The sequence below is a fragment of the Calypte anna genome, chromosome 4A (genome assembly GCF_003957555.1).
Source record: "Calypte anna isolate BGI_N300 chromosome 4A, bCalAnn1_v1.p, whole genome shotgun sequence".
NCBI classification, from domain to species: Eukaryota; Metazoa; Chordata; class Aves; order Apodiformes; family Trochilidae; genus Calypte; species Calypte anna.
The window spans coordinates 22,366,351-22,380,658 of NC_044248.1; the positions used below are offsets into that span (position 1 = coordinate 22,366,351).

The 14,308-nt window shown below is 41.0% G+C and overlaps 1 protein-coding gene across 1 annotated transcript; it reads right to left on the minus strand.

Moving 5' to 3' along the window:
* Window positions 1–7,390: 7,390 nt before the first annotated feature.
* On the minus strand, window positions 7,391–13,805 carry TLR3 (toll like receptor 3). The gene is given in 5 exon segments (XM_008491852.2): window positions 7,391–7,619; window positions 8,291–8,624; window positions 8,627–10,115; window positions 11,755–11,946; window positions 13,362–13,805. Coding segments are annotated over 5 exon segments (2,685 nt in total). The 5' UTR covers window positions 13,803–13,805.
* Window positions 13,806–14,308: the final 503 nt, after the last annotated feature.

The following is a 14,308-nucleotide window of genomic DNA, read 5'->3' on the forward strand; positions in this document are numbered from 1 at the left end:
AACCGGGATCCCGAGCACAGCCCAGCTCTTTGCTTCCTACCGGCTCCGAAGGCAGCCGCTGCGCACACCCTCGCTGCTGCTCCTGAAGGTGCTTCCGTAGAGCCCCTGAGCGAGGAAATGCCCGCCTAGGAAGGGATGGTCAGAACCCCCCAGGACACGCAGAGGCGGAAAAGTCTGGGTGGAAGGGAGGTACCTCATGGAGAAGGAGAGGACTCGACAGGAGAGTGCACACCTTCCCCCCGCCCCAGGTTTCAGGGGACGCGCACTCACCCGAGGCGCCGAGGGCTGTAGGGTTGCTCCTCGTCGTCGCTCTCCGCCGCCGCCGCCTCCTCCCCGATGTCGGGCAGGGTGATGAGCAGGGCCTTACCGCCCGTCCGACCCCCAGGCTCCTTGTCTTCCGCAGCCGCTCCCGGGCGCGGGGAGCGGCCGCTTGCTGCCCCCGGCGACACTGCCCTGCCCGGGGCGCAGCCCGCGCCGGACGTGGGGCGCTGTACGGGGGGCGGCGGGGCGCGGGGGCCGGGCGCGGCGGGGCCACGGCGGAACTTGGCGAGGAGGGCGCCCACGTCCAGCGCAGCCACCTTCATGGCGGCAGGGAGCCCGAGGATCTCGCTTCCCGCCCCGTAAGCCCGGCTGGAGCTGCCCGTCCCGGCCCCGCCGGCGTTGCTAGGCTAAACAAACCCCGCCGAGGGCGGTGCGCGCCTCCGCGGGGTGCGAAAGGCCTGCGGGCCGCTATCAGCCCACGCTCCCGAGAGTCCTGCGAAAGAACAGGGCAGGATCCTCTTGCAGCCTGTGAATTAAGGATCTAACGCCTGGCGTGTTTTCTTTCAATTAAAATCCCACCTAATATTAAGGGACAGAAACCAAGGGGAAGGGCCAGGGTGGCACACTCCTACTCCGCACCTTCCTCTGCGTGGTGCAGGCGTTTGTGTGCCGAAAGGGTTTGGCAGAAACCAGGAGCCAGATTGACCCAGTAAGGCCTTTTTGCACCACATCAGGTGCAGAAGGGAGCTGCGAGGACGAACAGCCGCGCCTGGAGAGATGCTACCAACAATCCCAAGCAGCCTGGAGACCAGCAGAGGGTCAAAGTCCCTTTCCTACTACAACTAACAGGTAGCGGGCAGGTTGGGACACACACAAGCGTGTACAAGATTGAGATTCATAATCAAGATATCCTCAGCCTTTTTTCTTACAAAATGAAATCAGTACATTCTGACCAAATCTCATGGCACAAACCCACGTAAATTTAACAGCAGTATGAACTCTGTGTTTACTCCTCTTGCTGCCAGAAAGCCTTGACTGAGACACAATGAAAGTAGCATAAGAAAGTTTTATATCAAGTATAATTGATGATTACCAATGGCCCTCTGCTTATTGCTTTTGTGGGTTTGTTTAAGATCAGTCTAATTCTCATTGCTAGCCTTTATAATGTCATTTTCTGTTGTAAATTATTTTAAACATAATGTAGATACTAAGATACCTGCTTAGAAAGCATCAGCATTTTTTTATAGTTACAAATTATTTTCACTCAGTAGCCAGTCCCTTTAGTTAGTATTCTTAGCAGTTTTAGACAACTTTGCATCCATAACACCTTTTCTCAAGATTCTGAGACTAATTTTGGTGGCATTAGTAGTAATTAGAAAAAAATCTTCGTAAAATTTAGACACACTGCCATTTGTCATGGCTTAAGGGCTAGAAAAAGACATTTGATCTAGCCTGACCTTTTTTACCACATTTTACCTCAGCATTTCTCCATGTATTCTCTGCATCTTTATGTATTTTTTAATATTCATGTGAACTTCTAGCATTTTCTAGCAATTTATATTGATGTGGAGTGAGAAATTCTGCTACTATAGATTTAGGAAACCTGGGGACCGTTTCACATGTTAGTCTTTAAATAAGAGAAAGAACAGTCGACATGATGCATACCTGGCACCCCATCCTTAGTGATTTGCCTCCTCAAATTTCATGGCCTAAGCACAAAGGAAGAATTTGTCACTTCACTTGTAAAGGTCAGAAAGATGAGATGAAAGCATCACAATGGGAATAATCCTATTACTGTAATTAGGGAATCATCATCTATCACTTCAACTGCAAACAAAGCCCATTTTGTTTTCACTCAGGACTCCTGAGCAAGTGAAGACAGTCTATACACCCTTCACTCATCTGGCATATGCAAAATCTATTTCATTAATTATTTATCTCATTTACATTTTTTGTCACACTAGGATGATACAAACCTATTAAAACCTAACATTTTTTATCTATGCATACAACAAATCATGCAAAAAGCTGCTTAAAATGCAAAGTTTTGGACACTCTGAGAGCTGTTTTCTAAAGCAGTAAAACAGCATTTTTGGAGTAATGGTGGTACTGAAATTGATGAGGGAAATACTAGAGAAAAAAAGCTATTTAAAAATATTCCTGAGATACAGAAAGATTGCACACCTGCTAGAAATTGTTGATGTTTTATAAGGTCCTTGGAGAAGCAGTTAAATATAACAGGAACATATAAGTAACAGTTTAGTGTCTAATTTACAATAAATTGTGCTCAAACACTCTAATAGATTCTACCAGTTACAAACATTATTGATTGTATGGCTGAACCTTAGTGTTCTGGCACTTGTCGGCTAGACTATGTTTCTGTAAAGTGTGTTAAGGAAAATCAAAATAGGTTAGTATACAAGAAACTGAAGTACAGAATTCTGATTTCTTTACATTTTATTTTTTTAGTTGTCAAAGGCAAAACTATATGCAGTCATAAAAAAAAGGAAACAAAAATTTTAAATCAGTCTACTTTTGAATTTTTTCTCTCACTCTACCTGTAACCTTACAATCACTAACATTTCTGATATTCAGCTTTTAGAAGAATTTGTATTATCTTTTTACCTTTCTCAATGACTTCTGTTGCTGTGTTACCCCACACAATGATATTATCAATGTACTGTAGATATTCTGGAGCTCCACACCTTTTCAGGGTAGCGTGTGGATCAGTCCATGGCAGATGGTAGTGCTGTATTTCCTACCCCTAGGGCAGCCAATTCCAGGTGTACTGAACACCTCTTCAGGTGGCAGCAAACTGTGACCTACATTCTGGTGCTAGAGCAATATCAAAAGATGCATTAGCAATGTCAATAGGAGCCTATCACCTGGCTGCCTTTGACTCCAGTTTGTACTGAAGTTGTCCATGTCCAGCACAGCAGCACTTAGTGGTGGTGTAACCTCATTTAGTCCACAACAGCTCACTTGTGGCCTCCACGCTCTGTTAGGCTTTCACACTGGCCATGTAGGACTGCTGAAGGGTGAATGAGTCCTGCTGATCACTCCTTGGCTCTCTAGTTGCTGGATCAGCTTGTGAATGGGAATCACAGCATCTCTGTTGGTGCAATACTGCTGTCAATGCACTACTGAAGTAGCAATTAGCACCTTCTGGTTTTCAACTTTTGGCAACCCCACAACAGGAGGACCATCTGAAAGGCCAAGCAAAGTATGCAGCTCTTCTGTATTCTCAGCCTTTACAGCTGCTACACTGGAGAACTACCCTTTTGGGTCCTTGAAGTCATGTCCCTTGAGGTAGTCTACACCAAGGATGCACAGCAGCTGGGCCAGTCACTACAGGGTGCTTTCGCCACCTTACTCCAGTGAGACTCACATCAGCCTTCACAATACTCAGTTCTTTAGATCCCCCCATTGCTCCAGATACAGTGTTGGATTCTGTCCCTTTCTAATTCAATAGCATTAGGGTGCACTGTGCACCAGTGTCCACCAAGGCTTTATACTTCTGTGGCTCTAAGGTTCCAGGCCATCAAATCCACACAGTCCAATAAGTTTGGTTGTCCCTCTCCTCATGGCTGAAGGCAGGGCACCTCTAAGCTTGAGCACATACAGCACTGGCAACACATGCATTCCTGGGGCTAGCATCCCCATTACTCATACCTGAGATGTGTAGGGATCTTGAGTCACCAACATACTCATATTGGGTAACTCCATAGTGGAGACTGGAGCAGCTGTCATTCTAGAAGGACCTCCTTTTTTAGTTGCTTTACCTACTAGCTCACATACTTGTGTCTGTAGAGCAACAGTAGGTTTCTTATCCCACTTTTTCATTTCCTCACCAAACTGAGGATTGACCATAGAATACCTCTTGCAGTATTTTGTTTCTCTCAATTTGGTCTCCTAGGAGGGTGTTTCCTCTTAACGGCTGCAATGTGTCCTCCTACCCCTGTTTGAGAAAAATGGGGTAGGCATTTCCTTTCAGTCATTTTCTTTACAGCTGAGACTCAGGCCCGACAAGAAGCTGTAACAGCATCTTCATATTCTGGTGCTGCTTTAATCACATCACCCACAGTTGGTTCCATGTCTCCAGGAACCCATAGCATTACCAATAGTGTATGGTTAAATGGGGATGGGGCAGTATGCACAAAACTTTGCTTCATTGGCTTAGGGCATGGCATATGATAAGGGACTAGAATCTCATCCATATAAATTATATCTCATACAGCTAAATTCTTTCAGCTATCTGATAGCTTTATCACACGTGGCTACCTTGACCTGTGGACAGTCTATTTCCTCTTTATAGGGATATCTCTTCTTTACAGCTGGCAAGTCATCTTCATAGGCTGGTGGTTTTAGCCTTTTCACCAACTTCCCGATCAGTACCTGCATCTTTGGCCAGGGATCCCAAATGCCTGGCTTCTCTCTGAGTTAATGTTACGGTACCAGCCTCTTCATTCCAGCATCAGAGTAACCAACTGAGGAATGGTTCTCCTAAAAGACGGCCAAAATCCTTTCTCAGAGTACACAGGTCCATCATGGAATAGGACTGAACGTATACTTCTGATTCCGAGTCCTCCTCCTCAGGTAACTCTGCTTTATCTCCTTTACGAGGAGAGGTTATGTCCTCTGATCACCCGGTCATCTTGTGCAGACTTTGAAGGATTAAGGCTAAAATCTGCTTTCTTTTATTTTACTTTTCTCCTAGTCACAGGGCCGATGAGTAGCTGTGTGGATTGAGGGGGAGAGGCTGTGGTGTTTACAGCGGTAGCAGGGCTTGCTTTCTGAGCAGCAGCAGTGTCTGTGTGTGGGGGAGGCAGCAGCTGCAGCAGATGGGCTGGTGATGCTCACCGGCCATGTCCGAGTTGTGGCTTTGCCTGTGGGGGCAAGCAGTGGCTGTGGAAGCAGAAGCAGAAGCAGCAGTGCTCTCTTTACAAGGGGCAGCTCTTGCTCTCCGAGCAGCAACTCTCAATCTCCAAAGAGTTCTCATAATTCTCATAATTATGGTTTTTGTCTTGCTCCTCAGCACCATCTGAATTATATTAATAGTACCCACCAGGAGGTTCACAAACATAAAGCAACACTAATCCTAGCTACAAAGGCACGTATCACATACCCTGAATAGCAAAGGTATAGCATGATTGGTTTAATTTCCAACCCTGTAAAATTTCCAAAGAAAAAGGTCTGATTCCCACCCAGTGAACCCATCTTGGTATCCTTCCACTGGAGCTGGAATTCAAACTATTCAGGTAAATAAGTCAAAATTTTAACTGGGCTCAAGCTAATTAGCCTAAGCCATGTTTGGCACCATAAATCTGTCACAGTTTAATGCTGGGCTGGCAATCAACTGAATGATAGATGCTCTCTATTTAGAAATCCCCCTCTCCTCCCTCATAAAGAAAGGAGAGAGAATAAAGGAGAGAGACTTATGGGTTGGAAACTAAACTGTACAGCTTTAGTGAAACTAATAGTAAAGAAGGAAAAATCATTAAATATATACAAATATACAGAAAAGCAATACTAGGTTCCTCCCCCCAATAACTCTCACATCACCACCAAGGCTGCAGGGCAGCCCTGGGAAAGTCCAGGCTGGACTCCTGGAGTCATCAGCAGTCAGAAGCTGGAGGCAGGAACACACAGATTCAGCCTGGCATGGATCAGGACCACAGGCAGACCAATGGACATAATCCTCCCAGGATGTTAAAATAAACAGGAACAGGTGAAGAAGGGCGAAGGGCAAAACGGAAGGCACAGAGGAAAGGGCTTGACCCTTGTGATGCCTCAAATTTGTACCAAGTATGACCCATATGGGATGGAATACTCTGGTCAGTTCTGGTTATTTCTCTTGTCTGTTCCTCTCTAAAGGAGGGTTGCAGGTGTGACTACTACACTCCCTTTCTATTTCCAGAGCAATGGCTTTGGTTTTGAACACCATTCTCCATCTGTAACCCTAAACATCAAAAGTTTTCAGTCCTAAAAGCAGACACTGACTGAGAAACTTGCTGTTAATTTCAGCAAGTGCAGCTACTTATGAGACACATCTGAAACAAAAATTACAAGACAGAAAATTAGCTCTATCCTGGCCCAAACCAGGATATGCTTTAAAACTGCTTTGGGGGGATGTTTATTATTGCTGTTTCACCAGTAACAAAATTTTCAGTAATGAAATTATAGCAGCATCACCTTCCCCACAAAGTTGTTTTTTGGTTATGCTACCTAAATTTCTGTGCCTTTACTCCTTCTATATGGAGGCACCAGCTGTTCCTTGACCACATTTTATATTGATTCCTAGTTCTGTTTAATGCCCTGAATATAGTTTTATGTGTATTCAAAGAATTATTGGATATCTCTCAGTAAAAATATCCTTCTACAAGCTCTCTGAATTTCAGTATTGAAGAGTAAAAAAATTTTTTATCATGCCACATTTATTAAATCAGTTACCTCATTAACTGGAAAATGTGTTTTTGATTGTCACCAGTACTAGCTTACACAGAAGACATAAGTGTGTTCAACTGCATGTTCTGAAAAGCCTGATCATATGGTGAAATTTGTTTCTGTGGCTTTCTCTTAAAGGTTTTCAAACTCTGCAACTCTGATGCATTTCTGGGTTTCAACTATATAAATAATTTTACATGTTACTGTGCTTCACATGGAAAGCTTTCCAGTTTGAATTTCACTGAGTCTCCCCTTTTGTTATGAAAGCAAGCAGTAGTGTCCACAATATCTTCTACACAGAATTCACTGTTTTATGATTATTGCATTCTCTTTTACATATCCCTTTAAAGCAGAGAGTCTGTGTCTCTTCTGGACTACCTCAGATGGACATTCTTCTTAGAACATTGGTCATTCTCACTGATTTTCTGAATTTCTGCCACATTTTCAGTACACACTGAACTTACTATCAAATCAGAATCCATTTTATCATGACACTTCAGTGCAGGTGAATTAAAATATCAAGAAGCACATTAATATAGACAAGTAAATTTAACTTACAGTGACGCTCATTTTTCTAGCATGACAAACTTCTAAAAGTTTTTTCTGAAGACTTGATAGTTTTTCAGTAGTAGAAAATATGCAACAAAGGGAGTCTGTAGTTCAAAGCTCCGTTTCAATTTCAATTTCAATGCACTTAACTATTAGATTTAAGTGCTATCAGTAATTGCTGATGAAATGCACCAATTCGTTCTTTCTGGACTGGCCAGTTCAAGATGCAACGAGACTTGAACATTCCTCTTCTCAGGTGAAGTGCATGATATAATCGATAATCTTGGATATCATGAAGAAAGATCAATATAATGGAGTCTCGACTTTGTTCGATAGCTTGCTGAAGAGCATGATACACCTTAAAACTGGAGCAAAAATAAGACAAAAATGCATGTTTTCTTTCATGTAGAAGGAAAAAATAACAAAGTTCTGATAATTCACATAGTAGCATATTGCTAATTCAAGGACTGAAATTGAACAGGGGTCTTAATATTTACTCTATGCCATTAAATTGTCAAGAATGATGTTAAATTAGTTACCTTATACCTAAAGAAAAATAATCCTCTAAAAATATAAACTGAGACTACTGGTATTGATATAACCTTATTTAGCAAAGTTTGTCTTTTCAAGATCAGTACATACGAATGGTGAAAGGATGTGTTTAAAGACAAATACAAGTAATATTTGGATTACAGTGATCTCACCCATTATTGCTCCTTTTCAAACCTGATTTTAAGGAAAGCAATATGCACAAGTGACATCCTGAGCTTTTGAAAATAAATACATTGATTGAGAGATCTCCATTGACAGAAATTTCCATTAGTGTATATGTGGAGCAATTAACTATTAATTTAGGAATTATCCAGAAGTTATGATACATAAGTAAATATATTAAGTAGATTTTGCATGGTATTTTTTAATAAACAGTATTTTTAATTAAATTACTTAGCAATAATAATTTCCGTTTAAAAAAAAAAAAAAAAAAAAAGTCTTAGAAATGTTATCCCTTACATGTAAAATTGTATATTCTACTCACTTTTTGCACCAGGGATCCTCTAAGAGGTGTTCAGTCACAACAAAAATAGTCTTTCTGCTCATTCTCATACTGTTAATTATGGCTTCAAATTCAGGTATGCCTGCTTCAAAGTCTCGTTCTTCTAAACAAAACTTAATTTGAAAGTGGTTATTTTTTTCCAGAGAAATGAAATTCTTAGACACCCACTTCTTGTCCTGTTCTGCATGAATAACTTAGGCATCAAAATAAAAATTTTCCTGTTTTCGGTCAAGTCCTTTAAAACCAAGTATTCGATTTACTAAAATATTCCAGTAAAAAGTTATTCTCCACCCTTCAAAATGGATGATAAGAACAGAAAAATTACTAGCATCACAATGGTGGTAGTGATCACAAACAGAAGTTTAAATGGAGCACTGTCTTTGCAGGCTGAGCTATCAAAATGCAGCACCAGGTTACTGTGATATTTAGGTGGAGTGTTGCAAATGTACTGAGACCTCAATCCAGGTATCTTTGCTTGGGTCACATTAAGCCAATCAGCAAACCAAGCAATGCTTTCACAGGTACAGTCAAATGGATTGGAATCCATCTCCAGTATTCTCAAGCTCTTGAAAACTGGGCCAAACACTTTTTCTTCGACTGAGGTTATCAGATTTTTCTGAAGGTTCAATGACTTCAGAGAGGCTTGGTCAGCAAACAGAGTTGCTGGAAGCAAATTCAAATTGTTTGAGCCTAAATCCAGGTTTTTTAATTGAAACAGACCCTTGAAAGCCTGAACTGGGATCTCATCAAGCCCATTTGATTTTAAATTAAGAATATGCAAGTTGGAAAGATGTTTTAAAAAATTAACAGGGCCACCTGGATTTGCATGTTTCCAAAGTCGGGCTAAATTATTGTGCTGCAAATCCAGAATATAAAGTTTGTGAAGTCCATCAAACAAGTCTTCTCTTACGTTTGCTATATTGTTATTGCTGATGTCCAGGACAGTCAGATTTTGTAGAGGATGAAAAGGTGAAGGGGAAATTGCCAGGTTACTGCAACCTACTTTCCTCAGCATCAGTTTTCTAAGGCTTGGGGTAAAAATGAATGATTCACTTTGCAAAGTCAAGTTTTTATTATAGGAAAGATAAATATCTTTGATATTAGTGAGACCTTTAAACTCATGACCTGTGAGCTCTTGACTAATTTCATTGAGACCAAGATGAAGAACTTTCAAGTGTGCCAAGGAGGAAAAAGCTCCACTTCCTATTGTTGAGATTCGTGTTTTCGTGAGGTTGAGAACTTGCAAACTGGAATTAGCAAGTGATGAAAATGTTTGTTTTGTTATCCTTTGTAAGTTTATGTTGCAGTTACAGAGACTCAGGTGTTTCAGTTTGTTCAGGCCTGTGAACGTATTAGTGGTAATTCCTGGAAAATTGTTATTATCCATTACAAGGTACTCCAGGTGGGATAACCAACTAAATGAAAAATCTTCAATTTTCCCAGTAACTGAATTTGTCAGATCCAGATGTTTGAGGCTGGTTAAGCCGTAGAACAAACGTGAAGATACATGAATGTTATTATGCTTCAGGCTTAAGTATTGCAAACTTGAAAGCCACTGAAATGAGTCATCTTCAATCAGAGACAGAGAATTTTGGGAAAGGTTTAAAACTGTAAGATTTGTTCCATGGAGTCCCTGGAAGGTTGACTTGCCAACATATGAAAGCTTCACATGGCTCAGTGAGAGGTTCTGAATTGTTGTATTTGATAATTCCATACAAAGTTTCTTTGTGTGATTTTCACCGAGTTCAACGTCATTGAGTATGAGGCCAAACAGATCTCCAATTGCATGGAAACATCCTCTGTGAAACTGAAAGGAAGAGAGTGCTGACTTAAACAAGGAGATTTTAAAAGAAAGAAACTCTGTAAAGCCAACATTTGGAAAGGTTTTCAAACAAGATTTTCAGAACATAACTCCTACACATATTTTTCCTACAGCCATCTTCAACCACTTCTTGGAGTTTATACTCACTGTAATGACACTTCCAAAATTTATTACATGGTTATCTTAATTATGATTATTATTCTTTTAGAAGATAGAAAATTAACTTCATGAGATGCAAGTTAATTACAATTGTATCTCCAGCTAGTAGAATTCTTTCACTAGAAGTAAAATCTCTTCAGCTTTCTTATACTGGTATCTCCTAGGGATACTAATATACTACTGCAAAACAAGGAATACTGTAAAAAAAAGTTATTTATACCTTAAGACTGAAAAGAAGAAAGTCATTGGGATTTTTTGTTTGGTTGGTTTTCAGGGGAATTTTTGGGTTTGTTTGGTTTTTTTGTGAGGAGAAGCTACACTCATGAAATGCGACACTACACACTTGCTTCCCAATATAAATCACAAGCTTCCATCACAGTGCTGGCCCCTCATTTGATTCAGTAACCATCTGAATGCTCAAATACTCAGTTTTTTACAATTATTCAAATGCATAAATCTTCTTTTCACCTAACAGTACTGTCAAATCAGAGCAGGTTAAACCAGCATAAAGTAGCACTACCCAAAAAAGGAGCAGTCCCATCTACTTACTGCTACCATGCACTGTAACTTTGTGCCAGTCAGGCCATACATGCAGTCACAGGCTGAACCAGGCAGAGAACAGCCTGACTACAAGCTAACTGAGTCAAGAAGTCTGTAGAGTTTCTCCAGGGAGCAGGTGCATGGCATTGTTACAGCTTGTACCAGAAAGAGGGATGAAAGAAGCCAAGGGTAAGAAGTATTTACAAGCTTGTACCACTGTGAAGTATTACTTCAATATAAATGTTCTTTACAGATCAATAAATTAGGGGTAGGGGATGGGAGAGTAGGGGCCAGGAAGGAAAAAATCCACAAAAAACAAACAAGCAAGTTTAATGCAAATTCAATCTAAGTTCTGTGTTCATATCCTGAGGGTCAACCAGTCTAGAGCTGCAACACTTACCATTACTCTTCAAGAATTATATTCCAACACTGAGAAAGGGATCAGGGAGAACAGCCTGTGAGGTAGGTGGCAGAGAAAACACCCACTTGTTTTAAAGAGTGAGTATCCATTTCTGCAATTATTATTTCTCTGGGTACCCCACAGGTACAACTCATAAACTAGGAAGTGAGACCTAGATTGCATAACCAGCCTAGCACAGAGAATAAAATGTACGTCAGAATAAAATGTTCACCTTCAGCATCTGCGTAGAGATTACTTTGTAAGGACTTACAGAGCTACTTGAGCTAGCTCTTGCTTGAGATCTCTGATCTGCATGGAACCAGCTCTTGCTGATTTCAGTGGAAGAAAAATAATTTTTTCTGCCCTCACTGGAGGTCAGGAGCAATGCTGTGTACAATAAAAGGGTTTTATCTTTGACCTCGGGGGAACAAAAATGCAATGTAAATGTCATTCAATCAAAGGATAAATCAGGATAGTTCCATTTCATACTTCCAGCTGCTGAATTTTTGCCAAAATGCTTCCTACCTCTTTCAATGGATTTGATGACACATCAAGTCTATTCAATGAGGTGTTGCTAAGAAAACTGAAGTCTTCCCTTTTTAACACAGTGATTTGATTTCTATTAAGCATGAGCTCACGAAGGTTCTTCAACTGCTGCTGCAATCCTAAGCTTGCTGACTTCAAAGAATTATGGGAGAGGTCCAAAGTCCTCAGGTTCTGGAGAGAAAATTCAAACAGAAAAATATAAAAGTCTTTTTATTTCATATAATATGAAACCATTTTGAAATTTTGTATTAGACTATCATTTATTAGAAATGAGTCGCAATACTACAATTAAAGTAACGTTGTGATACAGAGATATGGCAGCTTTCAAGCTCCTGCAGGAAAAAGCCTTCTATATCCTCCACAACTATAATTTTCATTGTGTTCAGTCTTAACCTACTAAGTATCTACCGCCAAACCAAAGAATTACTTTATCTAAAACTCCTTAACTCACTGAAGGCCCTCCTGATCCAAATAAGTGATAACAGCAAAATCCTAGAGCTTGCTGCAGTTAAAATCACTGCAGTATTAAACCTCGTCTTCCACCCCCATGAATGGAAGTGAGGAGGCTGCACAGTAGCAGCCTATGGACATTAGTCCCCTAGGCCTTGGAACACTCCAGCTTGTGCTCAGGTGCTCAGGTTCCTCCTGCCCCTGCAGGGAAATGCTATCCTAAAGGTGACTCCACAGAATGTGTGTGCCCTGAGGTGGCCCAGGCCTGGCCTTCACCAGTAGCAGGACAGCAGCAAAGGGAGGAAGGCCAGAACTTTAGTCCTGCTCACAGCACTGAAGGTGGCTGCACTCGTCTGGACTCTGCTGAGATTCAGCAGCCCTAAAATGCAAGCAAGTACATTCTGTGCAACCAAACTGGAAAACTGAGTTTAACAGAAAAGTTCAAACTTGTTCAAAACAACATGGATGCTCATTAGAACACTGTAAAACAATTAGTAACCACACATTGTTTCTATTTTCTTTTATCCATAGGCTCTTCCTTTTCCATGAGTCTCTGCTTGGTGCAAAGACAATGCAATAGTCTTTCCCTGCCTCCTGTGCTTCTTCCCCAACCTCATAGGTGCTACAGAGAAAAATATTTCACATGTAAAGTCCCAGGAAAAAACAAAGGTAGAATAAAAAGGCTTTTACTCTTTCTAAATCTCCAAAGTCCTGAGAGACACTACATTCAGCCTAAGCACTGGCCTTCGTGGTCCGAGTAATTACACCTTGACCTCGAGGATTTAGGCTAGCTACCTCTTTTGGACCACAGATAACTGAGATTCCACACCATCTACTTTGCGCTATACACCATCTGCTGCTCCTATTCTCCCAGCACAAATCCTAGATGGAAAGGATGTAGGGAAAAGCTCCTCAATGGGATGCTATAGGGATGGAGAGCATTAACTTATAAGGATGGATGAGACTCCAGCATGTACTCACAAGAAAGCACAAGGCTTTTCTTTAGAAAAACAATGAAGGTTATATATGCTGGGTATTTCAGATGTAAATAGCCAGCTGTACACACACTAGAAAATACAACCAATTGCCCAATTACTTTTTTTTTTATATGAAAAGGTCCATTTCTAAAAGCTTACCTCCAGGGTTTTGAAAGGTTCATTTTTTATATATATTCTGTTGTATCCTAGATAGAGCTCAGTCAGGTTGGTGCAGGAAGCAAAGGCTCTTTCAGGGAGCTTATACAGTTCATTATGTCCTAACTTCAGAATCTGCAACAGGGGCACATTTTGGCACAGTTCTGGTTGCAGTTTAGAGATGCTGTTGTAGCCTGCATTCAAGTAAACCAGCTGGCTGTACTTGGTCAGATTTGCAGGACCAAGCTCTCTTAGCTGATTATGAGAGATGTCCAAACCCGTTATATTGTCTGGGAGATCAGAAGGAATTTGAGTCAGCTTCAGGTGACTGCAGTCAGCCATTTCATTTCGGATCTGACATTGCTTTCCAGCTGATGCACACAGCAAGCAGACAGACACCAGTCTGACAGAGAAGCTGCTCCACCAAAGAATGGCACTTCCCATTGTTTTATCTGCAAAGGCAAAAATAAAATTTGCACAAATTACAGTAATTTGTAATTTTAACAAAACTTCTATCTTAAACTGAAGGATATGCAAACCAGGCTCAGGAAAACAGTTTTATAGTGAGCAAACACTCAGTAGTTTTCACCCATAAAGTAGTGACATTTCTGCATGTCTTGGGTTAGTGCAATTGTGTTTTAGAAGTGGGGGGCTGGGGGGCACAGGAGTATAAAAATGTCAGTATTTCCATTAGGATATCAACCTCTGTCCACTGGTGCTCTAATCTTCAATGGTTCTGCCTATTCAGACATCACATTTTTGTTTAATCACAGACTTTTTCATTGTTTACTCAGTTTTGATTTAGTATCTGTAAGATTTAAATTCATCTAGTGATCTTGTGATACAGATTTACTGGATAAGGGAGAAAATTCCTTACAAGAATAGACCTTTAAGAGTTCAGAAAGGTATGACTGGCCTGATGAGTCAGAATTTGTCTAATTAAAATAGCA